The sequence below is a fragment of the Saccostrea echinata genome, unplaced genomic scaffold (genome assembly GCF_033153115.1).
Source record: "Saccostrea echinata isolate AGI-Se365-2 ecotype Australia unplaced genomic scaffold, CSIRO_AGI_Sech_v1 ptg000029l, whole genome shotgun sequence".
In the NCBI taxonomy this organism is placed as follows: domain Eukaryota; kingdom Metazoa; phylum Mollusca; class Bivalvia; order Ostreida; family Ostreidae; genus Saccostrea; species Saccostrea echinata.
This window is the reverse complement of record NW_026889778.1, coordinates 41,689,662-41,717,134: the sequence shown is the minus strand read 5'-3', so window position 1 is coordinate 41,717,134 and position 27,473 is coordinate 41,689,662. Positions and strand designations below refer to the sequence as shown.

The window sequence follows — 27,473 nt, the reverse complement described above, 5'->3', positions numbered from 1 at the left end:
TTTGCGTTTTCTGGCTATGGGTACTTTTCATAAATTGATCGGGGACAGTGTAAATGTTTGAGTGTACGGTCGGTAGATGTTGCCGTTCTGTGACCCAGGCCATCAATGACATTCGGCAAGACTTTATATCATGTTTCCGAGGGACCAAACAGCCAGACAAACAAAACAAGAATTTTTGAAGATCGCAGGTAACTAGTCACTCTTCGTCTGCTCTTTCTTACTTTCATTTTCAGAATATGTACAAGAGGAGTAACTCTTGGACTGTACTATGCTTGGGCAATCGTACATTGAGAAGTCGACTTTAACAGTTGAAATAAAACGGTTTTTTTTATCTGCTTTATGATATTAAATGAAATCTATTATTTTATCGGAAAAAGCATTGTGAGCATGTAGGGAAAAAAAACATAAAAGGAAATAAGATCATTCAAAAGAAATGCAATACCGGTAACGTCTGTAACCGAATGTATTTATTTATTTATTATTATTTGTGAGAAATTCCTAACATTGTCATCCACGTAGTGACTCGCGGATTTAGCACCAACTATTTCAAAGTATTCAACTGTTCAAAGCTCAATAGTGGATTTTAGAGTTTTATATTGTTGATTATTTTGGGCATATAAAAGCATATACAGGTACTGTTTTGTTACCTGTTACCCTTAACCCCCCCCCCCCCCTTTAAAAAAATATTAGACGAGGCCATCATTAAAAATATCTTTGTTTCCCCTAACCCGACACTAAAATCTCAAGTTGGGTAGGTAGGTAGGTAAATTTTTTTTTCTGACAGCAGTTTTGAAAATCCATTCTGAAAATTAAATAATATCTTTATAAAAAAGAAAAAAACAAAAGAAATCGATTTTTAAACTGAATATTATATCATACAAATGAAACTCAAAAGCAACATGTGTGGTAAATTAATTCACAAATATTATTCATTTGAACTTGTAAAATATCTCAGGCCAGTGTAAATTTATTGAAATCGAATATTTACAAAAAGACAAGATTTGCAAATACTCAACCATCGGACATCCGAGTATACTTTTCAAACCTACTATCATCTTCAAGTGCTTACACAGGCAAAATGTCAAGAGTTTCGCGTGGTGCAGTGATTATAGAGTGTTTCGTTTTAGAGTCAAAACGTAATTTAGGGGCTTATTCTAAATCACGGGTCCCGATGTGGGACGTGGAGACAGGTCAGTCGAATGAGACCGTAAAAACGTCCAATGTTGCAGTATAGATGTTGGCATAAGATCCCTTACTGATAATTAATGATCAATGGCCATAAGTGCCGAGAAAAAGTCTAAATGTGGAGCCCTCCACCAGGTTGATGTTCAAATGTTGTCGGCCAAACAATTTTTGAAGGGATTTTAAAGCAAAGCAACAACCTGTTCACTACACTCTTTTTATCACTTTATCATGAAAAATCAGCTTTTTTTCAAATTTCATCTATTATTATTTATGGTTAAATTTATTTTTCTATGGAAATTATTCATTTTAGAAACGAACCGTCTCGGGACCTCAGTCGGCAGAGCGCTCGCTCCGTGATCGGAAGGTCGTGAGTTCGAATCTCGACCGCGACTGACCTAAGTCGATAAAAAATAGGTAGCAACGGTTCCTTCGCCAAGCGCTCGGCACGATGAAGTGAAAGTTGCGGGTCCTTCCGATGAGACCATAAAAGCCGAGGCCCCGTGTCACGGCAGCCGTTGACACGGTAAAGATCCCCCACTGCTCAATGGCCCCGAGTGCCGAGTAAAGGTCTAAATTTAAAAAAAAAAATGAATCTTCATTTTTGAGATGGTGAAGCATAGTTAATAATTCTTATCAAACTTTCTCTTTGTGCTATAATATCATTTTTTAGAGATGGCTTTTTATAGTCTTTCTTAAGTAATATTTTGCACACACAATCAACAAGTTTGCAGTAAATAAAAACATTTGGCCCCTTGATCTTCATACAAACTAATTGATATATGTGCATGTATAATATACAAAAATATTCCCATTGTTATCTTTAACATCTAATAATGTAGATACTACAATTACGTGTAACAACAAAATCATGAATATCATACAGAGAAAGATTTAATATTATATCAATAACTCCAAAGATGAACATGTTTAAAAAATTTGTACGTTCAGCAAAGGTGCAGAGACATTTGTGTTACCTGGTATTTCAGAGATTTTTTTTTAATATCAGTCTTAGCATAAATTATGGTAGTTCTTGGTCTTCTGACCAAGAAATATTATTTCAACACAGCATCACTCGATCGGCAATGTCTGACGTGTAGAACTCTTTTCTGACTCCCATATGAGAATATTTTGATAAATATTTCTATGTAGTTTACGTGCTTATTTTCAAAAAATAATTTTTTATTAACATATGCATGCTAGGCCTGTTTTTTTTAATCAAGGAAAATCATTATCAAAACTGATAAAATCCATAAAAATTGGCAGTGGCCTTTTAAACAATCTGTAATCCTAATACAAGAAAGAAGGTAGTACAATTGCAATTTCTAAATATCGACTTACTCATAACAGAACAAAAATTTACAGTGTATAAAATGTGAACAAACATTAAAGAGGGCCAATGAGAGAGAAAAGGAAACTCAGTTGATTCTACTTTCATTCCCTGAAATCAAACCTTCACATATCAATTGGTCTTTTTTAAATGCAATACAAGAGTTGGATTGTAACATTTAGTTTAAAGAATGTTTTATTCTTCAAACTTTGTGAGTGTACATCCTTAATTCTTATCTTTATGTATGAAAAGTATCAGGTCATACATCTGCACTTTTTTAAACTGCAATTTAAAAAGACTTTCAAATTGAATGTAGTTTATGCATATATTGATGTAAATCTGTCTTGATTTTGCCATTAATTAATTCACCACAATTGCAATAGACACTTTAAAAACCATTTCTAAAGACCTGCTATGTTCTTGCTCAAAACACTTTCTCTCGAATGAGAAAAATTTGTCTAGTGTGTAAGTGTTAACATTTTTTTTTGTATTGGTACCTATTTGTTTGTATCAAGTCAGGATTTTTGTCAACTAATGATGTATTATGATATTCGCTTAAACCAACAATTTATCAAATGTCAAGAAATGTGTATATCCATTCATTTCATTTTTCATACACATTTATATGCATAAAAGGAAAATTACTCATGGTGGTATGAAACGTGTTCAACTTTGCATGATCAAAGCAAGCTGACTCGATATTGATTAGAAACATTCGAAGAGAGGATACCTCAATAAATATGAGTGAAATTATTACTGTGAGATCAGTAAGAAAAAAAAAATATGCAGACGTTGTAACACTGGCATCAATACAAATTATGAAATACAAAACAACAAAAAGCAAGACAAAATGAAACAAAAGACCCATGGACCACAATGCTTACCTGGGTCACTTTGGCCCTTCTGTTCTTCATCAGCAGATTTTTTCTGTTCTTCATCAGCAGATATTTTTCCAGTATATTCCTAATTAAAACTTTGGTCGTCCCACCCAACCCTCGGTGCTCAGGGTTTGTGCAAACTTGAATGCTTGAGGATGCTTCCATTTAAATATGACAAATCATGGCTTTGCTTTTCTTGAGAAGATTTTTATAGATTTTTCCTGCCTATTATACTGTGTAACACTTTGATTGCCCCATGCAACCCCAAGGGCCAGGTCAGGATTTGAGCAAACTTGAATCTACACTTTCTGAGGATGCTTCCATATAAATATGAATAATCAAAGTTTTGTTGGTCTTGAGAAAAAAAGATTTTTTTTTTAAAAATTTCTATATATTCCCATGTAAAACTTTGGTTGCCCATGTTGCTCCACCATATTGTTCATGATTAGAACGAACTTGAATCTACACTTTGTCAGAAATCATAGCTTTCACACAAGTTTCATCTTTTCTGGTCCAGTGGCTCTTGTGGTTCTGAAGAAGATGAAAATATGAAAAGTTTTCAATGACGACGACAACAAAGACAACGGGCAAATTTTGATCAGAAAAGCTCTCTTGAGCCCTCGACTAATGACACATTTTTTGAATATTGTAGAATAAGAAAATAAAGGCTGATTATGCATTGTCGGGTATATACATTGTACTGTTGTGCGATTTAGAAGAAAGGAAATATATACTTCATTCCTTGACATAAAATCGAAGGATGCCTGGACCTTAGAAACGCATACAATAATCGCTGGAGGATGTGTTGTATTGCATACCGACCGTTTTGATCGAATATACACGGACAAACTTGCGCTAAAGTGACGTCACAATGAGGCTACAGAGACGTTCATTTATACAATAAAATACTTTCTTTGGTTGTTAGTACGGGAATTAAAGTTGCAGCTGTTGCAGAAAAAATGTAATTTTTTTCTGCAATAGCTGCAACGTTAATTCCCGTACTAACAATTAAAGAAAGACATTTTATTGTCTATAATTATATCTGTGTAAATAAGCATTTAAAGTAGGATTTAGTAGATGAAATAGTGTATTATTGATATGTATGTCATTGTACGCCTGCGTGACATGGAAAACAATATGAAACATGCACTAGTACAATTACACAAGAAAAAAACTCTTTTCTGTTAAAACTTTAAAATGCATTCGCTTTCTCTTTTTTCAAATTACAAATTCATGAAAAAAAACACCGATACATCAAGATAACACTAGTTTGGTAATGGTAAACCAAGCTCCATGTACTCAATATCAACACGCAATATAACAATTACTAGTGTGCATGTATCCCTCGACAAGGTGACGCCATGGCGAAACCAAAGTCACACAAAAATACCTGCACTGACTCAGTCTTGATCACTTTACTACAAACACTACATTGAACTTATTATTTTTATTTTTGTCAGGTTTCTATAACTTAAGGAAGAGAAAAAAAACTTGAAGTGTTTTTTTTTATATTGTGAGTAATGTTAAGCCGACTTTTCCTTCGTATTTTCATTTTTGGGCTTTTCTTCAATGGAAGCTGGTCATGGGTGAGTAAAACAATATCATATGCTTAAGGCAATATGCAATTATAAAGATATTCACACCTACCATGTTTTGTCACTAGTGTAATGGAATACAGTAAAATACACCGGTGTATGAGTTATTCATATATATAGTAACATAACATGCCTAGTATTTTAACCGAACCTCGGAAGATGGGAAAAAAGAAAAGAAAAATGGAGATCAGTGAGGGATGGGGACTAAGAGTTGAATAAGTTAAAGAAATGTTCATCTTGTGTGTGAGGGTGTGTGTGATGTGTGCATGGGGGGACCAATTAGAAGGAGCAATTGAATTATTGCACAAGCATATTCATTAATTTTTGTGAATTGTGCACCTAAAATGATAATAACCATATCACTAGACAGAATAAAATTGGTCATATTCTTTTCCTTAATTTTCAGCTTTCTCAACAACTGGATAAACCGACTTATTCCACAAATATTTCATTAGTATCTTTTCGTTCGCAAAAAAGATAAATAAATAAATATACAAATAAAGAAATGTATATGTAACAATTTGAATTTTGTAACATCTCCCTAGTTATAATTTGCAACATGTCTATATATGAACTGCAGGATGTAATTTCCTATTCCATCAAAAACTAACAATACTTTTACTTCAAATTTCATACAGTGGAATAGCCGAAAAAAATTACCTGAGGCAATATGGAAAACTGCAGATAGTAAAATTGGTTTGAGTACGTGGGCTCTACAAAATAACTGGAGAGGCGACAATGATTACAAAGAAAAGTGGAAGTGCAATCTTTTCGTTTATGATGTACTTCTAGAAGCTGGAGCCCGCCCGGTGAAAAGACGGTAAAACCAAGAACTAAGTACTTTTAAATTATTAAAAAGATTATAACATACTTGAAATCAAATTTATAATAAAATATTATTAAATTAATCGTAAAAAAATATTTTTCTTGTGTTATGTAAACTTTGTATTGAATCTGATGTATTTTAATTAATTAGATGGTGGGGACACACGCCAATTGGTGCAAATGAATGGGCCAACCCAAGTTCTAGATATGTTCTGAGAAACGGATGTTACAGAACAGTATCGGAAAAAAATATGAAAAAGGGTGACATCATCGCATTTGGAAGGGAAGGGAACAGTGGACATATGGGAATTGTATCTAATCCTGGTAATTTCATCAGTGCCGGGAAATATACAGTTACAGACGGCTCGATCAAATCGTTCCGGGCGAGAAACAACATATCCCGAACAACCCTGTGGAGATATGTGTGCTAATGTTTTATATGGACAAAAATATTTAGTAAGAGAATATCTTTGTTCACCGCTGCTTCACTTGTTCTTTAGTAGAAAAATAAATTATCAGTAATCATAAATTTTAATTTTCATTCGTACATGTAACAAAGGTGAATGCTTAACGATCTATATGGTTAATTGGTAAATCAAGTAATTATATGTGTGTAATTCGTCGCTGGGTGGTGCATTTATTTTTGTCTGTTAGCAAAACAAGTCTCACACTTCACAATTGCATTAATGAAATTCCATGACAACAGATCAAGAAACTCGACTAAAAATATTATATGGAGATCAAAATCAAACTGTTCACAGTGTGTCTGGCAGTCTGGGTCGGATTAAATCTGTTCCATTGAGGTTTGCAAGCCAACTCTTAGAAGTTAAGGAAGCTCTAAACACTAACAAAAAGTGCTTTTTAGACTTGAACAAAAATATGTCATATAAAGCCATTATAAAGGTATGCATATTGAAACTATTTACTAATAGTTCATTTTCAACATAGGATATCCGCCTTATTTCTGCAGGAAAAATGTTCAAATTCAATGGACAATTCATGAACAGAAATCACGGTTGTTTACTTACATTGGGAAAATTAATGGAAACAATGAATTCAATTACTTAATCTTGGTCTAATATAATGCTGAGAATATTTTAATTTTTTACAAATTGTGTAATTAATTGTAAATAACCATTTTTTTTTCTATCTTACTTCTAAGGGCAGATTACTCTAACAGCATAAAACTACCCTACAAGTAGAACTCTTTAGTGTGCGGTGCTTAGAGCTTCCTTAAAATCTACAACAAGTACTATCCAGTTACAATTTTACTTGCAATATCAAATGATCACATTCAAAATTCTACATGTATGTACGTGCCACATAAATTATGAATACACAGACTTTGCCACATAAGATTTTGTAAGCTTAAATCTCATTGGTCTGTGTTGCTGGTCTAGGTCTGAATTTGTCATTTACAAACTGTTGAAGAACTATATCCTTATAGGAATCCCAGTTAATACGAGTCATTAGATTTAGTTGTAATTCCTCATCTGTTGGATACGGGGAAATCTACATGTCAGAAAATAAAAAGTTATTTACAAGTTCACATATTTAATTTAATAATTTATATACATACATAAAGTATGAAGCAAGAGGAGTTTGCGAAAAATCATATAAAATATACCTCACTGCGTAGCCTCTCTCTGGCATTGAAATCGCGCTTAGAAAGGAACAATGAACGACTGATCTGGACAACCTCAGCCCCGTTACGTTACTGATAACCACAAAGCTTGGCTGTGGCTGTTTTTCCCTTTCAAATGTCACATACTGGAGACCCTATTTAATGAACATTTACATAATTATTAACATTTTATACCTGGGAAGAGAGTACGGACAAAACATGTACAAACTAGATAATTAAATTTCAGAAAAAATGACAAGGATATTAAGAATTTTCCAGCCAACAACATGACGGAGTGCATGTAATATTCATATTTAATTGCATTAACAGAATTAAGACTTTATACCATCGATTCAAGAAAAAGCATACAAATATTTGATCTTTTGTGAGAGTTTGCACATGGACCCACTCTGGCTCCTTGTCCGTCTCTGGTAATGGCACAAAGTGTTCCTGGAAGGGTACAATTTAGATGGATTTTTATGACGGGTTGTGATACTTACGTAGCACAAATTTCAAAAGTTAAGTTAAATTCATAAATTCTTCTAAGAAAGATACTCACTCCAATTTGCAAATCTTTAATATACTTTCAATCTATAGGTTCTGTATAAAAATATAGCATCATTTTGAAAAACTCACCTAGTAAATATATATAATCTCTCATTTAACAACTGTACGCTATTCACATCATTAATATCCATCATCAAATTTGCATTATGCTACAAATATGAATAATAGTCAAAAAAGCTCACAAAACAGTAATCATTGTAGATCAAGAGAGTAATTTTTTTTCGTTGCAATTACGTATTTTGTATATGATAATTTAATAATTAGTTTCCACATAATGAATTTAATTCAAGAATAATTCAAGAACAAGAATTTCCATCATTTGGCCGATTTTAGATTATGGATAGTTATTGCAATGGCCATATCAATTGTCATCATAATGGAAATTCAATCTGTCATTAAACTGGCTGCAGTTGAATAATGTGGTATGAAAAACAAAATGTCATTCCCCCTTTCTTGTTGCTCTTTTTACAAAGCTTGCAAGGTACACACGTAACAGCAAGGCAAAAAAGATAGAACACTAAAGTTTGATTACTTCTATCAATGGATTAATTTTTACTTTGCGAATCCTCTCATCTTCTGACTAACTTAAGGTTTCACTTAAATATTCATAATAAATATTATAATAATAATACAAAACGGACTGGAAGTAAAGAAACATATTTTTATCCATTTTTTTCTATTTGATATCAGTTTTAAATGATGGTATATACTTCAGTTCAAATTGTAGCCCTTCATTTGAAAAAAAAAACTGGAATCCCCTTTTCCCTAAGGATACTTTGTGGCAAGTTTGGTTGAAATTGGCCCAGTGGTTCTTGAGAAGAAGATGAAAATGTGAATTTTACAATGACAACAAAGACGACAGACAGACAACAGACAAATTTCGATCAGAATAACTCACTTGAGCCTTCGGCTCAGTTGAGCTTAATACAAGGCTCAGATGGAAGGGTATCCCTTCCAGATCCTGTTTTGCACCCCCCCCCCCACTACCACCTTCAATTTCCTTCCATGGGGGCATAATAATGAAAACAAGCATATTTGAGAATTTCCGTGTATAAACTCTGTGAATTCAAGAAATTATATTTCATTGATTTCAAGCAGCCGCAAATAAGTCAAAGAGTACCAGGAAGTAGTTTAAGGACATAACCCTCTGGCCAGAATCCCTTGCAACAAGTATATTCCTCTAGATCTGCAATCTCTACATAATAAGCTTTACAATTCTGAAACAGAGTCTTAGAAACTCTTGGCACCAAGATCATAAACTGAGAATAGACTTAAGTCAAACTTTTGAGTCCCTTGATCTTTATTTCACTTGTATGTTTAAATATTGCAGGTTTGTTTAAGGGCATACGCAATGTACCTTACCTACTTATAATTTTTTAAGATATTACAGAGCCATCAAGTCAAAGGCTACCGTGTGCCAAGTTTAAACTTCCATTGTCCTAATGTTCCTGGAGGAGAATATATTATTATTTCCCCTATTAAGGGAACAGTCTTTCTACAGAACAACTGCAAACTGCCCTTTTAAAGTAGAGATGTTTTCTTTGAGAGAACCTAAAGTAGACCAATGCAATTTACCTATGTATAATTCATTCATATGAACTTGAACTGTCTTTCGCAACTCATTGACTTCTGACTTCTTAGGAGTATAATATTCTGTCATGAAATATAGATTATAATAAGCAAAACCTATGATAAATCTTTATTTTGTGATTCTCATTTCATTACGAATAAAAGTAAATACATTTATTATCGAATGTACAAAAATGTTTGATTTACACAAATGCCCTGAAACTGGTCATTTCTAATAAAAGAGTCAGAGAGACATTTAATAGAAGGTTTTCAAACAAATAATGAATAATAAGTAAGTTACAAGGGTATCACATAGCCGAACATCACAAGAAAGCCCATCAGTCACAATATAAATTATAACTTCTCTCATCCACAAACTCACTCACCCACTTTCTCACTCACAGATGAATTACTATATCCCCTCCTCCAACTTTGTTGCAAGGGGATAAATAGACATAACATACCACATATGTGGATGAAACATGCCAGGTGTCATACCCTTAAATGTATAAATGTACCTAATTGAGTTACCAAGTCAATCTAATGTAATGATTATGCTGAAAAAAATATAAGAATTTCAATCGAACAACTCAGTGCCTTTTAATAATTCAACTAATTCTTACATACTGTTAAAAATCATTTAACAACAGAGAACATGCATTTTAACTGTTAATTTAAGGTATTCAATGTATAACGATCGTACTTTTAACCTAATAAATGAATGGTCTGATATTTTTAATCAAGGTGGCATTTTGAAGGTGTTATTAGCTAAAAATAAGGAATGTACAAAATTTTTATTATTGTCCAATTAATTACACCTTGAATTTTACATTGACGTCTATGGGCTGCACACGTTTTCAAGAATCATATGGGACCGCTGGATCACTAGTAAGGTAATATAACCAATGATCTACCATGCAAGGCTGATAGCCATGGTTCAAATATACCAATTAAACTATAATAAATGATTCAAATCAGAAGAATTGAAGTCATTTACCTGATTTCTTTTATGTGACTGAACTTAATCACAATTGGATTTTCCTTCTACACACTTATTTATAGAATGTTCTTCCAAATTGTCTCCTGATCCAGGTCTATTTAAATTTGAGGATATTGTAACTTTTTTTCATAAAAATAGGTGAGTTAAGATTTTGATAAAGAAAAATTAAAAAGCTTTTATATATTCTGGATGTTCTAAAACATTGTCAAATGTCTTTGTTACAAAAGCTATTAAATTTTTGAAGTTTAAAGATTGTGTAAGAAAAGACTGATTTTCAGACAGGAAAAAAATTCTTTGATCTTCGATATGGGAAAAAAAAACAAGTGGGTCATAAAGTACAGGAACACAAAGTTACATGAAAGTTTGCTGTTTACAATCAAAGAAATAAACTTGACTTAAAACACTATTTTAACCATAACTAGAAAATTTGATATAAAAATTTTATGCTTTTATAAACTTTATTTTGGATCATTAAAACAATTGACAAATTTAGCAATGTGAATACAAAGGCTTACTTACCTTGAATACAAAATCGGCTAAAATTTGATTGTATACCCTCACGATCAAGAAATTCTCGACCTCTCCCTATTCCAACACCGTCGGCAGTATTACTACGGTAAAATTTGGCAAACCCATACTTTAAAATTGCTTACTCTACAAATATAAATCAATTGCCATTAAATTAGTTTCCAAGAAGACCTCCCAGAAAGTTAAAAAAAAAGGGGTTTTTTTGTCCCAGGACTGCAAAATCCTGATACTCTTAACTTTCATTTTAAAGAATTAAAAGAATGGATAATAGAAAACAAATTCCTTAAAACAGAATGTGGTAATTATTTGATTTAATTGACAATATGACAGTTTACATAATAATTTATCAATATTGAAGAAAAATTAGGTACGTGTGTATATAAGGGCTTATTTCCAATAAGAAGTATATGGAAGTAAAGAGTTCTTGCATCAAGAAAAAAATTATTCATTTCTTTTAGCCATCTTGAAATACACTTATTATAAGAATTTTGGTGCTGCTTGATACTTGCACGTTTTTTATATAAAATATCACAATTGCTGGCCATTTTAAAAGGAAAGAAAGAACTAGGCTTTTTTGGTGATTTTATACCCAAATAATGCTTACCTAATTACATACTTGCATTTATGAATACAAGTATAATATTTGGTAATGCTTATTAATCTGTTTACATTATTTGTGATAAAACAAACTTTAATTAGACAATTAAAACAGTGAATCATTTTAATTGGAGGAGGGAGTCAATGTTTATAAACAACCAAAACCAAACTGGATTTTGGGACCTATAATGATGTTATATTTCCTGAAGATTCATTGTATTATTTTTTGACAGATTTCTTTTTTTTTGGATATGTTAATTAATTGGAGAGTAAGGGTTAATTTATGAATATTAGTTTTTTTTATAAACAATGATGATTCCACACTGAAGATGCATCCTTAGATAGGTTACGTTAACATGAAAAATGGTCAAACAATCTTATTTCTTTAAAAATATATATATAAATACTAAAGTCTATATTATTTACAGTCCATTCCAGTTGCTTCAAGAGGGTTCTTATGGTCTTCTATTGGCTGAACCACTCATCTGCTACACCATTACATGTACCTCCCTCTTCTGCCATATTTCTCGCCATCTTTCTTTCTCCTCTCAAATCAGCCTCCCGCACTATTTTCCATACTGATGGATTGAAGCCAGGATGATCTGCACATTTGTGTACTTCTCAACAACAATGGAATATACATGTAATCTTAAATAATTTTCTTACTAAATCAAAGAAACTTCATTTCTAAGATGAGATACATGTATGTCATTTGTAAAGGCCCTAAACATTTCATGTTTTCAAAAAATGTCGAAATTGGTTTAAATATGAGTTGTGTATATGAATCGGATAAATCATGAAAAAATATGGCAATAAGTGGACCATTCCAGAAATATGACGTCATTAATTTAAGATGTAAGCAGAAAAAGCCTCAAAATAACTCATTCCTGTGGTTATTTTCCCTCAGAAAATACAGTGTAGTGTCGTCCACAGCAGTCGCCAACTTTTATTTTCATATGTTGCGTAAAATCCTTTGAAAAATCAAATTTCTCAAAATCTTTGTGGGCGATACATGTGCTCTATATTATCTGAAAGAAAATTCCACAGGAAATTGATGTCCTCTGCAACTTTTTAAAGAAAATGCTGGAAAATGCATAAGTTCATGGCTTCATTATTAGAATTTGGGAGGATATATGAGAAATTCTTACTGCATGGAATTTCAACGATTCAGAAAGTTTGAGTTTTAATTTCTTACACTTGCATACAGGGCCTGATCTGTATTGAAAACATTCCTTTTTCTTTACAGATACATTACGAAACTTGCTCTATCTTTCTTGAGAAGATGATTTTAAAACAATTTTCCTTGTAAAAATTCCAAAATTTAACTTTGATTCCCTATATGTAGCACCATCCTACTCCAGGGTGGAATAATTTTAACTAGCTTGAATCTGCACTACCTGAGAATTTAAATATTGCAGCTTAATATCACTTATCATTGTCCTGCTGTTCTTAAAAAGATTTTAGAATATTGTTTTATATACATGTATTCCAATTTTAAAGTTAAACTTTCCCACTGTACCCCGGGACCATGATTTAAACACATTTGAATCTGCACTATTGTGGCCCATGGGCAGCCACCCCTATCCAACATCCAGGAGACCATGAGTTGAACAAATATGAATCTAGACTTTCTCGGAAGTTAAGTTTTATCTTTTGTGGCACAGTGATTCCAGATGAAATGATTTTGAAATAATCACACAAAACAAAACTTTAACTATTTATTAATTATATATCCCCTCTAGAAGAGGGCGTGGTCCTTCGAATTCATTTAAACAAACTTAACCTTCACTTAAGGATACTTTTTGGCAAGTTTCGTTGAAATTGGTCCAGTGGTTCTTGAGAAGAAAGTGCAATTGTGAGAAGTTTATGACAACAATGACAATAAACACAACAGCCTACAGAGAAATTTCGATCAGAAAATCACACTCAAGCCTTTGGCTTTGGCTTAGGTAAGCTACACATGTAAAAAGTCGTTTAATGCTATTTACTTCTTTTATAAACAATATGGATGAACCTAGATTTTTTAATCAATCTGAGGAAATTTCATACATGTATCATGATTATTAATTTAAAAACAAATTAAATGGATAAAGAAAATACCTTTACTTGAACTTCTGTAAAATTTATTTTCACTGCCAATTCCTGACGACCACTTAACCAGACTTTTCCTTTCCTCATGCCCTGTTCATAGGCCTCTTCCAGCATTTTCACATGTTCTGATGTAAATTCTGTTCTCTTTTGCTAAAACATTGAAAATGATAAAGATAATCTTTTATGAAAATAAGTGCAAGCATTAATTATTAAATAAAAATTTTCTTTTCTAGCAATTGATAAATAAACTATATTGGAATGTAACCCTTTATTGTGGTATTAATTTAACACTTATTTTAAATAATCCTCGATCCCCTCTCTGAACCTAAAACTGCATTATATTGGAATGCTTGAAATAAAAACTTACTGCTTGTAGAACAGCTGTCCCTTTATTTATCAAGATGTGTTCCCATATTTCCCAGTTAAGTTAAACCATACACCTATTGCAAAAGCAGATAGGCAAACGCAGATGATTGGATAAGCATTTAATTCGATCAACATTATTTAATGATTCTGGTATATATATGTAGGATGGTTGATGAATTGAGCTTGTGATTGAATCATTCATGAACAGTGGGAAGACATTCCATGACCCCCCCTTTTTTTTCAATATATCTAATGACCATATGAACATGATAAACCCGGGGTTGGGATGGGGGTTTTGCCCCCTTCCAAGTAATTTTGTCAACATATAACAACTATAGAAAATACTACACATGTGCCCCCTGATAACCTTTTTCTGCTTGGCAGCGCATACCCCAACTGAAAATGTTTGTGACCCCCTCCCCTTCTGAAATTACTTCCTATGGGCCTATAGAGTATAAGATTCCTTTAAATTTATATGAATATCAAATGCAAAAGTGTTAATTTATTGTTGTATTTATGGGCTTATGTATAAATACTGATGCATTTGCAAATCATAAAATAAGCTATAGAAAATGAAATAACCCCCTCATCACCCTAACCCCCTTAACCAGTTTAACTAACCACATGATTCTTAAAATAAAGCAAAACAAATGTTTACACTTACCTTTTCCATTGTAAGTCTAAAACAATGACCTTTGTAAAGCGCACTGTGCGATATAAAACGGCGAAAGTGATGAGGGTGTACTAATTAATCAACACCGGTTTATATCCAGATATCTGGCCTCGTCCCATATATGTACATGTATAAACATGTATTTGTTAAACCTTTATGCTACGTTCCCACTATCACGATTGGCGCCACGATTGAAATCGGGGATTCAAAAGTGGACAAATCGTAGTGATCGTATCAAACCGTAACAAATCTTGTGTTCACTCGTGGCTATCGTGTTGATCGTGAAATTTTTTTGACTGTCGTTATCATCGCATCAGACCGTATTGCATCGTAACTAACCTCAACTGCATCGTAAGTAAGCGCATCTAATCTGGCTTTCATATTGTGATCATCCGGATCGACCTTGGATGTCTTACGTTCAGTCACTGTCTGTGACACTTTGCGTGGTCCTACTACTCACGAGTTGACACGAATTATTTCCGATCAGATACGATTTAAAAGGGACAGATGAGAGTAAACGCGATTAGATACAAGTGCTAACGCTTTGTCACGGACGATTACGCTATCTTACGAGTTCTTAAACTCACTTAAATAACGGACAAAATTTAACGCGTTTCATTCACCGATCGGAACAAGATATCAGTTTTGCAAAATATTTTGAAGATGCCACCCAAGGGAAACAGGGGCAAAAAGAGAAAAAGGCGAGCGATCCCATCTCCTGCTGAACATGAACCCGTTCAATCAGCTCTTTTAACCCTTATTTGATGGGGTTGTACATGGTCTATCTGTTTCTCTTCTTCTTCTTCCTCTTCTTCGATAGCAATGAACATAGTAGCACTGCAAACACCACGTTGTTATTAACCTCAACTTCTGATCGTGAAAGACATGGCAATTAACGTGTTGTTCTATCGCAAAGTAGCGCAACGGGGCGTGATGAACGTATTATATCGTAAGAGTACGTATTTAAACGTAGAAGATCGTTTCAAATCGGGGACTCGGATCGTCATATTTGTAACAGATCGAGGTTCTTTTTTCAACGAAATCTTGATAATCCTATTGAAACGTAATTCGTCTTATCTGAACGGGTAGTCAGATCGTCAGAGATCGCGTCACATGAAACTTATCCATCGTGACCATACCGCATTAAAGTGCAACGAATTTCAATAAAAACTCTGCTATCAGCTACGAATGATCAATCGTGGCTTTTGTAACAGACCGCAATACATTGGGAACGTAGCATTAAACAGTGTTTCCTATATACATCTACAATAAAAAAAGTCTAACATTTCCAGTGTTTTACTGAGCGGTCAAACAAAATCAATGTTTGACTGCAGAATGAGATATTGGACCAGTCGACGAGATGTTGGACCGCTACGTCACACTGCTGGTGGGACCGCAGTGCAGGTAAAAAAAAAACTTACATCATGGAAGCCAGCATAAGATACATGTATGTAAATAAGAAGGGATAGCAACACATAATGATTTATTGACTGTGTTCTCGGGCAAAATGCGTTTTGTCGATCCTCGATCCAAACTGTTGGTCTTTGGCCTAACGGCCTCACGCCTCAGACAAACAACTTGGTTCTTGGCTCTGACAAAACAACTTCCCCTCGCACATAGTCTATAAATATATAATGTTAATTGTTATAATTAAAGCCAGCGCAGCGAGCGTTGCGATGTGCCGATCGCAATTAGAGCTGAAACGAAAACGCCTGGGCGAAGAGAAAATTCGGACTTTGCACATTGATCCAAATGAATTTTTATTTTCTGCAGATACCTCAAGACCCAGAGTGCAACGCTTGTGGATTTCGCTGCTAACTTCGTTCTCGCGGTAAAAACAACTAAAAATTCACAAAAAAAACTCCCCTTGATTTAATGGATATTGCATACAGATAGATTACTTTGTTAAAATAGTTTGGAAATGCAGCTAACATACGACGTCATGTGAAATCACAGTCTAGACGTTCCAAATGTCTCGTGCGGTTTGAAGATTTGGATTAAAATCAGTAAACATCTGCGCTCGACCCAACGGTCGCACCGTCAGCATATTAATTCTAAAACAATAATGATATGAATAATAGCGAGCGCAGCGAAAGAAATACCGAAAAACATTTGGATCAATGTACAAAAATACCAAAATACATTTAGGTCATTGTGCAAAGTCCGAATTTTCTCTTCACCCAGGCGTTGTCGTTACATCTCGCATTGCGGACCTTGCACATTGATCCAAATGATTTTTTTCCGCAGTAAGTGGACCAATAATGCTTTGCAAATTGTATCTCGCCGAAAACAACGTTCTTGCGGTAGCAATAAAAGTTCAACAAAAAATAAAATCACATTGAATTTTAAATGGACATTGCAAAAAAAACAAACAAACAAACAAACAAAAAAAAAACAAAACAAAACAAAACAAAAAAAACACACACAAAGAGCAAATTTAAAAATGAGTGGGTTTAAAATTTCAATTCTAGTGTTTAAATATTACAGTGAATGAATAGATATTGTTTACGTTTCATTTTCCATAAACAGATCAGTACGATATTTTTCCGCCAGTGGTTAACATGCACATAACATTTCATGGCGTAAGTCGACTTTTCCGCTCGGCGATCAGAGTATTACCGCTGTTTACGGAGAAATTAGAAACAAGCATGCCATAGATTAATTATCGTAGAAGAGAATGGTAATAAACAGTTTGCCAGTGCATTTCCTTTGAAAGTGTAAATGAGCGTGATTCAGGGGAGGGGGGCTCTATGTAATTCGGAGTTGGATACATTGTGTTATTATTATACTATGGGTTAATAAGTTATTACCGAAACAAGTGCATCTCGATGACGGTGCCTCCTTAGTTCGTCCCGCCCAGATGATTTTGCCCGTTTCTAGCGACAATCCATCCGCCCAACTTCCCACGGTGGAATACTGGTAGGACTGTGATATTTCATTCCATTGAAAATTCATGATGTCGTATCTTCCCCTTGCATCACCCTTTTCATCAAATTTCACAACAGCACCATAACCGTCTGAAAAAGAAAATAACTTTATTTATATAAAATACATGAATTATTACTGCTTCTGGAATTTAATAATTTGATGAATGCAACACACTTAATTATATTTTTTTCTAAATAGGAACTATTTACTCACCTTAATGTCGAAAAACATAGCATACATGTAAAGAATATAATGAGAATTTTAATATTAGCTTCTAATACTTATGACTTCCTTATCAGAAGAAATGGATAGGAAAATCGATTTTTAGAAAATAACAGTCGTGGTCAAATTGGCCAGAAGTGAGAGATAGAAATCTAAGTAAATTAAAGGCTTTGGACATTTGGGTCGGTCTTGAGAGCCAAGTACCTATGGGAATAGTAGGTGGAAGCATTGGCAATCCGCGGCTGACTCCGCTGCGCTCCATACAAACCTCAGATGTGATTGGTGGATGAATATGCATCGAATCGATAAATTTCTCCGCCAGAACTTGCCTTTTCACTCATTTCATAATTCGCACTGCATAAAGGTCACCAAAAAAGTTTTTCTAACTTGTGTAATTCCTTCTTGTATATTGGTTTTGATTACAAACTTATGTTAGTATTCTTTAAAAGCAGAAACATAGAGTTGGACGTGCCACAAAGTAACTCGGATTTCAAAGTGATAATATTTGAAGGAATTTCGAATTGGATCAGCAAAATGGTAGAACACCGTTCACATCCGAGGTTAGTGTGCGAGGCACGAGCCACCCGAGGAGCTCTAAGTGAGGTGGAAGTCGCCTGGTTAATTATTGCAATTGAAATCGATAACAAACGTCGTAGAAGTTGGCTGCCTATCTAAACGACCTTGATTACACTTTCAATATATCATCATTGTACAGCGAATGTGGACTAAAAAGCAAGAAAGATATTTCCTTTGTTTATTGATCTGAAATGGTTGACGTTTCAAGCGGTACATATTCCATCTATTCACATGCATTGCAAATATAATTTTTTTCAATTTCTTTTCATTTAGTAAGTAGGGAAGAGTTAAACATCCTTTCAAATACATCAGAATGCGAACGTTTTTGGGGGGCAGATAAAACATTGCAAAATCTAAGGAAAATGGCACAGAAGAGTTACCATTGCAGATCTGACGTTCATATCGTCATATTTGAAGTGTGTACATTAATTTTATACTTAAACCAGGAGAAATGAAATCCAATCTATGTACAAAGAAATAATCCTTATTTCTGGAAAATTATTTACAGATAAGCAGATAACTTTATTAACCTTATTTGTGTGCCCATACATGTAGTAAAACGTCAACATTTTTATCGCGCTTGGTAATTTAAAAAAAGAAATATAGAATAAAATGAAAGACATCGGTTATAAGAACTCTGAAAAAATATGTATATTGTGATAAAAAATTCATTTTTTACATTTTTTACCATTTTGTTTCCATTTACACGCCAAGAAGGTCTTAATAGATACGATGTTGATCCTATAAGATACATTTTCATATTGGCAGAACAAAATATAAGCAAATGAACAAACAAAAATAAGGAAAAGGCGCAGTCATTATTAAAAAAATAGACAATTGTAACCTGCCTGCCCGAAGGAACAGTACATATATATATATTTATAATACAAGTGTTCTTTATTGATTCAACCGGAACTAGAAGCTTTTAGCACCTGTACTTATACTGTCTGACCTCTAATTGACCAAGGTAAGAAGTTAAATATTTTAACTCATTATGAATAAAAGCATTATCGTAAATATGAAAACGTCAAGGGTGTGTCATCAGACTTTTTTCCCTTTCCTGCAAGATTAACGTGCTTTTGCTTCTAGCATCAAGCTATAAGAAAAAAAAATCGTGCATCCAACTATTTTAACAGGAAGTTTCATTATCACCTAATCGACAGAACAGAAAAACCCATTTCCTACTATGTCAAATAAGGAGTCATTTTAGAAATTAACAGACTTTCTATCATATTGTGAAGCCGAGCGCACTACACTGATTTTGTAGAATATAACGCGATTAGATCTCGAAAGAGATATATTATTTTATCTTTAAGAGATATATGCTTTAGATGGCATACAGGACTAGCAGCAAAATTCGGATGAAGACTGTCGCGATGTCGCATTAGTGACATTGAACTTCCGTATCGTAAGGAACTGTATTATGGAAAAATAAAGCTTACCTTTACTTATTCTAGAGCCACTTTTGTTACTCACCGTCAAAAGCTGTATTGAGAATATAATCTCTCAAAACCTTCCCATTAATTTGACGCATTTCATCACATAAGTCTTCCGTTTTACAGGTCGCCTTCAGCATTGCGTCAATGGCTAAAGCAATAGCATACACCGCGTCATGAATAAATTGCACTTTTGTTTCTTGTTTAAATGTTGCAGAAGACAGTCTTTCGCTTCCATTGCACTTTGGTCTATCAAACTGCTCCTTATTTTCGTCTGAAAAAGAGCAATTATGAACAGTTTCCCAGAATTCTGGAAACCAAGGATTTCTTTTGTTGTTCGCAGGGGTTAAAGACATGAAATATTTATCAAAAGAAGGAATTAATGTAGATTGCAACTCAATCGTCAATGCCCCTTCGGCAACCTCGGCATTTTGCAGGACAGGTTTTTCTTGTGTACCCCATGCGTCACTAGCTATCCAAATAAACCTCGAGGCTACTCCTTTTCGTGTCGCAGCGTTCAGTAAGTTCGTTACGTCCTCGATTCGCAAAAACAGCACCACGATTCTAGCGTTCTCTTTTGCTTTTAATTTCATAATAGCGTCATCAAACGTTGATGAATTTGAATTGGACATTATTTTTATAGATTCCGCAATGCAAACATTTCGTGCCCTTGCCTTTTCTTTGAATTCGTCAATACCAGACTGACCATAGCCTCCTTCTGATGCAACTGTGGACACGTAAGTCCACTTGAAATACTTTACAATATCCATAATAGCTTGAGCTTGAAAATTATCGGGTGGAACTGTTCGTGAAAAATAGTCATACCTAGCTTTATCACTCAAATCTGCGCTTGTAGAGGCATAGCTAATTTGTGGAAGCTTAAAGAGTCTCAGAAGATTTGCTACTTGAATCGAAACGCTACTGTACGATCCACCTATAACTCCAGCTATATTTTCATACGTCACATTTGCCCTCGCTTTAGAGCCATCATCACAGGAAAAGTTGGACGAATCTATAGAAGTAAAGGATCCACGAATAAACTCTAAAGATCGTTCTAAAGCAAATGTTCCCCGTGCGCATGTGTCGTAGATTTTGGCGCCTAATTTAATATTCGGGAGTATTCCAGGATTTTCGTTTATACTATCAATTGTGTGCAACATTGCCTCTGATCTCTGAACTCCTCGGTCAAGATTAATTTCCCCACATGCTCTCGGATCTCCGGAACTCTTCTGGTGTATAGGAAACAGTCCACCAATAATTATGTCCCCTGGAATATAAGCCGATAATGCCTGATTCTCAGCACGAACTCGCAATAAAAGCACACAAAATTTCACAATTATCTTTTCCACCACAAATGTCCACATAGGGAAATTCAAGCTCATCATTTTTCAGAAGTAAATTCTACCTCAGTATCCATTTTTCCGGGTAAGTAAAGATATTACTTATATCGCTAATGCCCACCATCTCCCAGGACTGTTGGCGAGCGAGTAAATCAATTCCTGCAGTAGTGCAGTTTTTCTCTATTGGTAATCCTTTTACTCATTAGCCGAGGCTGCTTCGGGTTATTTTGGCCCACTTCATAATGTAGAGGACCTATAAATCAAAAAAGGATTCCGTTGTATATAAGAAGCCATGTAAGATAGGAAACATTCTCCTAATACGAAGGAAGAAAACGTTGATAAATAAACTAATTGCTAAGGAGTCTCCAAAAAACCCGAGACCTGCCGAACGAATCGTTCTGTGATGTCTTATGAAACTGATGCATAGGGGCTTTCTGAAAGTATCTACTACAACGATCAGTAAATATAGAAATTATCTCACAATAACTTTGATTTGCTTGATAAATTTCATATAATATACAATTATTGCTGTTTTAAAGGTCAATACGATGATTTAGTCACCTGAGGAGTACAATATTCATCGAGCGAGAAGGGTGATGTGAATATTGTACTTTGAAGGAAAATCTACTTTAGTTGCTATGAGAAAAATAAATAATGTTAGGTTTCTTTATAAGATAGATTTTGAAAAGGGAGGTATAACCAGGGAAAAATGACAGCTAAAAAAATTGGATTAGCCACCACGAAAAGAGAATAATCTTAACTTAAAATTTTGTTTTTGGTTTGGGGTAGGGGGGGGGGGTTAAGGTACATTAGTGGGGGACCAGCCTTTCAATGAATATATTTAGTCTAAATTAAAATTAAGAATTTACGTTCAGAAATAAGTGTTGGGGGAGGGTCCCCTGCACCCCCTAACTACCCCCCACCCCAAATTATATATTCCCTAATGCTATGTTCACCTGAAGTGGAAGTCGATAGCAAATGAAATAACTTTCCAAACCTATTTGCATCAATTTTGAATTCGATCTATTTTTAGAGCAATATAGAGAAAATAAATCCTAATCTTATCCTGGAAGGTCAGGTGAATACAACATAGTATTTTTTTTCTACATCGTTGGATCTCAGCCAATTAGAGAGATATGAATTATTCAATCATTTAATAAAATAATATTGCTTTTCAATGATTTTTTTTATACAAATGTTTATATACATTGTATTTTGTATGTGTGTTGTCACGGGGTAAACAAACAAAACATCCTGAAAGATCCTGGAGTATTCCATATTTTTGCATGATTGCAGTACACTGTTACCGGTACGTGAAATTTATAAGTATATGTTAAACGATTTTATTTTTGTAGGTTTAAAATCATGAAATCAGAATTGATTGGGAAAAAAACGCAAAGAAGTAGGATTCTTTTAATTGGTTAATTTAATCTAGTGGTGTCATTTTATTTATTACTTCACAGCTGAAAAATATGCACAAGCTATTTTGGATTACTGGACTTTGATTCTGAAAACTGGAATACGATTATTTTCTTGAAAAGAAATAAGCATGTGTAATGTATTAGAATAATATTATTCGACATGTTCTTTCCTTTAAAATTCTAAAGAAAAAAGAGAAACTTATCGAAATATAGGAAAGGACCATGTTGTCTACTTACAATAGTTTCAGATTTAATTATCAGATTCCAACACAAGGTATCCAGTTTTAACACATTTTTAAATAATACAACGTCCTCTCTGATACGCGGTTTCGTATAAGTGAGGCAAGGAGATAAGAAAGTTTCCTTTTCAGAGGCCACTAAACAACGGCTAATTATTACTGATGTGCGAGATTTCAATGAGATGCACGTCTCAATCAGGGAATGATTTGTAAATGTATGATGCTACAAGAATGGTCTATTGATATCGTATAGGAAGGTGTGATATACATGTATTATGTTTTAATAGAATTGTGTATGTGTGTGAAACATATTTTTGTGTATAGGTGAATGTATCACATATTTTTTAAAATCATTTGCATTTCAATTTAAAGTTTAATCCATAAAGATGGGAAAACTTTACGATAAACTTTTTAAAGAAAAGTGATCTTGTTAGATATAATATTGATATCTAATATTTAATAAGATTTACGCTATGAAATTTCGATAGATCCTTCAGATTGTGGGAATATTAAATTAGATAGAATGATGATAGTCACTCATCTGTCGACATGTTAAGCAGCTGTTGTAAAACACACTGAATTTCAAACATTCTTACTTTCATTAAAGATAAGATATATTCTATACACTTTTAATAATTTTCACACACCTTTTACACGTATGTTTTGACGCTGTTTACGGAGAATAAAGACAAGCATGCCATATATTGTTGTGTTGATAAATTATCGTAGAAGACAATGGTAATAAACAGTTTGCCAGTACATTTCCACTGAAAGTGTAAGAGTGCGATTCTGGGGGAGGGTTACTCCATGTAATTCGGAGTTGGATACCTTGTGTTATTATCATACTATGCGTTAAAAGATTTATTACAGAAACAAGTGCCTGTGGTTGAAAGTATTCGACTAAAGTGTGTGTATATTTCATTCAGAATGTTTCAAGTACGTATTGGAATGAGTTCATTTTGCAAAACTATCCAGAAGCCACATTGAAGAATTCTGTTGAAAACAATATGCCATGCACACATACATCAGATCTCCTTTAAAATTCAAACTATAAAGCGTGCATTTTATCTTTTGGAAGAGTTTTGTGTAGCTGTATAATAGATACACTGGTGATATATATGATTGTTTTAAGTCACCAGTAGTATGCACAGGTACTTGGGGTATGGACCCCCCCCCCTTTCCCTTTTTTTCTTTTTAAATATATTGTTTTCGACTGATACATAAAAAGAGAGTCAGTCGAAAACAATATATTTATAAACAGCTTATAGAGACAAATTGGTAAGGTTATCGATAACATATAGTGCATATTAGAATACAATAATAGGAAAAAGGTGACTACCCCCGATTTAAAAAGAAAAAAAAATGGAAAAAGGGGGAGGGGAGAAGTCCATACCCCAAATGCCTATGGGGAAAGCTAAAGTCAATTCAGACTGATTAATATATATTAGAGTATAAAAAATGTAATGATACAAAATAATTAACCCGACGGGTATAAAGATGGTAAAAGATTTATCAACAACACGGGGATTCAAACATAGTCTGAAATTCGTCCGATTGTCAAAAACATATTTATTAAAAACATTATTTCATTTTCATCCATAAAAATATACACAGATTTATGGTTTATCAAACATATTCGGTATAGCTATGGCATTATAGAGAGCCATTATACATTAACTAAACATAGATAAAGGCAATGAAATTGGATACTGTAAATTTCTCCGAATTTTTGACGGACAGAAAAAAAAGTGTTCACCAGGGAATCCTCTTTTAATACTTTAGAAAAGAACTTACTCCAGCTGTTGGCGGACACAAAAATTAAACATAAATTAAACATTAAAGAATCGTTATATTCTAGCCATTGTAGCAACGTCCCATTATGACTCTGCACCAGCAGTCTCAAGACCATAATCTGAGAACAAACTTGAATCAACTTAGTATAACTTTTGAAATAATACAGAAAGCAAAATCTTCACCATGTGTTTGTGTATATTTGATACAAATTTGCAACGTTTTAAAAAAAAATAAGTCTACTCTCACTTCATGGTCCTGATGTTAGGTTCTTTCTACCAGTGCATGAAAACGTTAACTATTTAGTTTTTCTTTTCATACCCCTGCCATAAGATTACATGTAAGTATATTGTGTTTGTCAGGTTCAGCAGTCCATCTTCCATCTGAAAGAGAGTGATATTATTCTTCGGTGCCGACAATACCACCTGTTGTTGCAGGCACTGCATGAACAATTCTATTCTTTCACGGCTCGCCAAACACCATGAAGGAAAAATCGCACGTCATTTTTACAAGAAGTTCAAAAGGTGAAATAAACATACAGAAAATTTTGATAGATATTTCCAGGAAATTAGTTTCAATTATAGCTCTTATGAATCTTGTTATGGTACTGAAAATATGTTGCTACATGTAGTTAGTATAGATTCATTGCGAGTATTACTGAAATCCTGCAATTATACAAAACTTCCCAGTTAGCAGTTAGTAACGTGGAAAAAATGTACATGGCATATTTATGGAAAAAAAAACTAAAATGACTTTCCATACCCTGCGTATTTTTTTTAGCAAATCGTTCTTCCTATCAGAGAGGTTTGTTTTATTTGCGCGATTAAAATCTAAAATTAAAATCAATTTGGACAGCGTGTGAAAAGACTAAGTGATGTGTAAATATTTTTTTCATTTAAAGGGATTCATACATTGCAAAAATACTACACTAAATTGTATTCACATTATGTCATTTCGGTAACGATTGCAAAAAAATTTACTTGACATGTCGTGTGATTACGCAATTGATTTATAAACAACGTAATGCGCATGTCACAACAGATAGCAATATACCGACAATAAAAGAAGTGAACTGAGATAATCAATCATGAAATTTAATGTTCCTGAATTATGTAACAATAAAATTGCCTATATTTTGTAGCACCTGGTAAACTGACAAAAAAACTGCATTAGTAAACTAAGGTCACATTTTAGTTTTTGTACTTGTTTAAATACTATACTACGATGTATTATTTTGTTTACAAGTGTGGTGAAGATGCTAATTTCACCTAATCTATTTTTCAAGTTTTCTAGGGCTAAAAGATGAAAAGTGTGAATTATTAACCCAACTCTGCAAGAAGATAGATTGAGCACATTTTTTCCATACTTTTATTAGTAACTTGCGCTGCAACAACCCAACTTCTGTACAGAGGTACAACTTGCACACTTAGCCCATACCCGTTTAATTGCATAAAACATTTATGTAATTGTTTCCAAAATACTTGGCCTGCTCAATTATTTATGAAAGGTATTTTTACTCAAAAGGTTTTTCTTCAGAAATCAATATCATAGCAAAAATTGATAAATAAAATGTTGAATATTAAGATGTTGAGAACCCTTTAAACGCTTATTTATTCAAATCAAGAAGGATTCGTACAATGCAAAAAAAAAAGACTCAACATTTTTTTCTATTTTCAGTTAGGAATAGATACACACCAATACTGAACACATCTTTGCTGATGAAAAGAAACCTATATGTGTCAGTACGACTAAGATGAGCTGTCCTCAGCCAAGTTGTTATTAATTGATTTTTTTTATTTACAGTGAATTTAAGATAAAAATCTGAATTTTAATTTTAACTAGATGCTGGTATAAGATAGTAATACTTACACGTAGGTGTTTGCTTCTAAATTTACACACCTTAATATTTGGGTAACAAGGTAAGAACTAAGAATAATTCGATAGTTTAAAAAAAGAGTCAAACCCCAGTCAACCACAGGGTGAAAACAGAAATTCCATAACCTAAATGCACATCTACAGGACACTCCCCGACTTATTCCAAAAATATGCGTTCGGCTACTGTTAAAACGAGGTGCTCAAGGAACTTGGTTTTTGTTATATATATATATATATATATATATATATATATATATATATATATATATATATATATATATATATATATATATGAGGGTCGTTCGGAAAGTTCGTGGACTGATGCGATAAAATTAATACTAAGCTTACAAAATTTTTAAGGAACATAAAACAACAAAAGATAAAGAAATGTTGAAAATTTTAGCTTGATACCTTGAATATTTACCAAATTATCAAAAATAAAAAAGACATTATATAATCAACCGGCGCTGTCACCATTTAGTTTCATGACGTCACTGTTTCTCAATGTCAGCATTCTCTACCTCAAACACTTATCTTAATAAGATTCCTTGGAGTTAGGTAAAGATTTAAACCCGTCTTGTTTATTTGATTTTACAATGTCATGAACAGCTGCAAATTTTACGGTACAAGTATGTCATACAACATACATGTAAGTGAATTAACGGCATTTTTGGATGACAAATGCTCATATCAAAACAAGAGTTTTTCTCAGTTAAACTTAGGTAGAAAAAACGTAATCTTCGAGGTTGCGCCGCCTGGACATATCATTGCTTTCAAAAACATGAACAATTTATTAAAAAATATAAGTGATGATGTATAG

General features: G+C 33.5%; 1 protein-coding gene and 1 long non-coding RNA gene across 5 annotated transcripts; both read right to left on the bottom strand.

Annotated features, from left to right (window-relative positions):
• Positions 1-6,322: 6,322 nt before the first annotated feature.
• On the bottom strand, positions 6,323-16,419 carry LOC133195959 (uncharacterized). Of its 4 annotated transcripts, none has more exons than XR_009722254.1 (10): positions 14,154-16,419; positions 13,796-13,936; positions 12,122-12,312; positions 11,090-11,224; positions 10,568-10,664; positions 9,577-9,654; positions 7,994-8,034; positions 7,804-7,884; positions 7,438-7,589; positions 6,323-7,322 (listed from the first exon to the last, which is right to left on the bottom strand). It is a non-coding gene; the product is annotated as an uncharacterized LOC133195959 (long non-coding RNA). The 4 variants fall into 4 exon arrangements; XR_009722253.1 differs by having other exon boundaries at positions 12,122-12,297; XR_009722255.1 differs by lacking the exon at positions 9,577-9,654 and having other exon boundaries at positions 12,122-12,297.
• Positions 16,420-17,528: 1,109 nt separating this feature from the next.
• Positions 17,529-23,042, bottom strand: LOC133195957 (metabotropic glutamate receptor 3-like). Its single transcript, XM_061331943.1, has 3 exons — positions 22,986-23,042; positions 20,028-21,580; positions 17,529-17,842 (listed from the first exon to the last, which is right to left on the bottom strand). Exons 2-3 carry the CDS (start codon positions 21,370-21,372, stop codon positions 17,574-17,576), a joined length of 1,614 nt encoding a protein of 537 aa, XP_061187927.1. The 5' UTR covers positions 21,373-21,580; positions 22,986-23,042; the 3' UTR covers positions 17,529-17,573.
• Positions 23,043-27,473: the final 4,431 nt, after the last annotated feature.

What these genes read in the sequence shown, in the direction of transcription:
- LOC133195957 (XM_061331943.1), bottom strand. Translation starts at nt 21,372, where the DNA reads ATGATGAGCTTGAATTTCCCTATGTGGACATTTGTGGTGGAAAAGATA. An exon ending in TCTCAATACAGCTTTTGACG is followed by an intron (nt 17,843 to 20,027) that starts GTGAGTAACAAA and finishes TTTCTTTTTCAG; the next exon opens with ACGGTTATGGTGCTGTTGTG.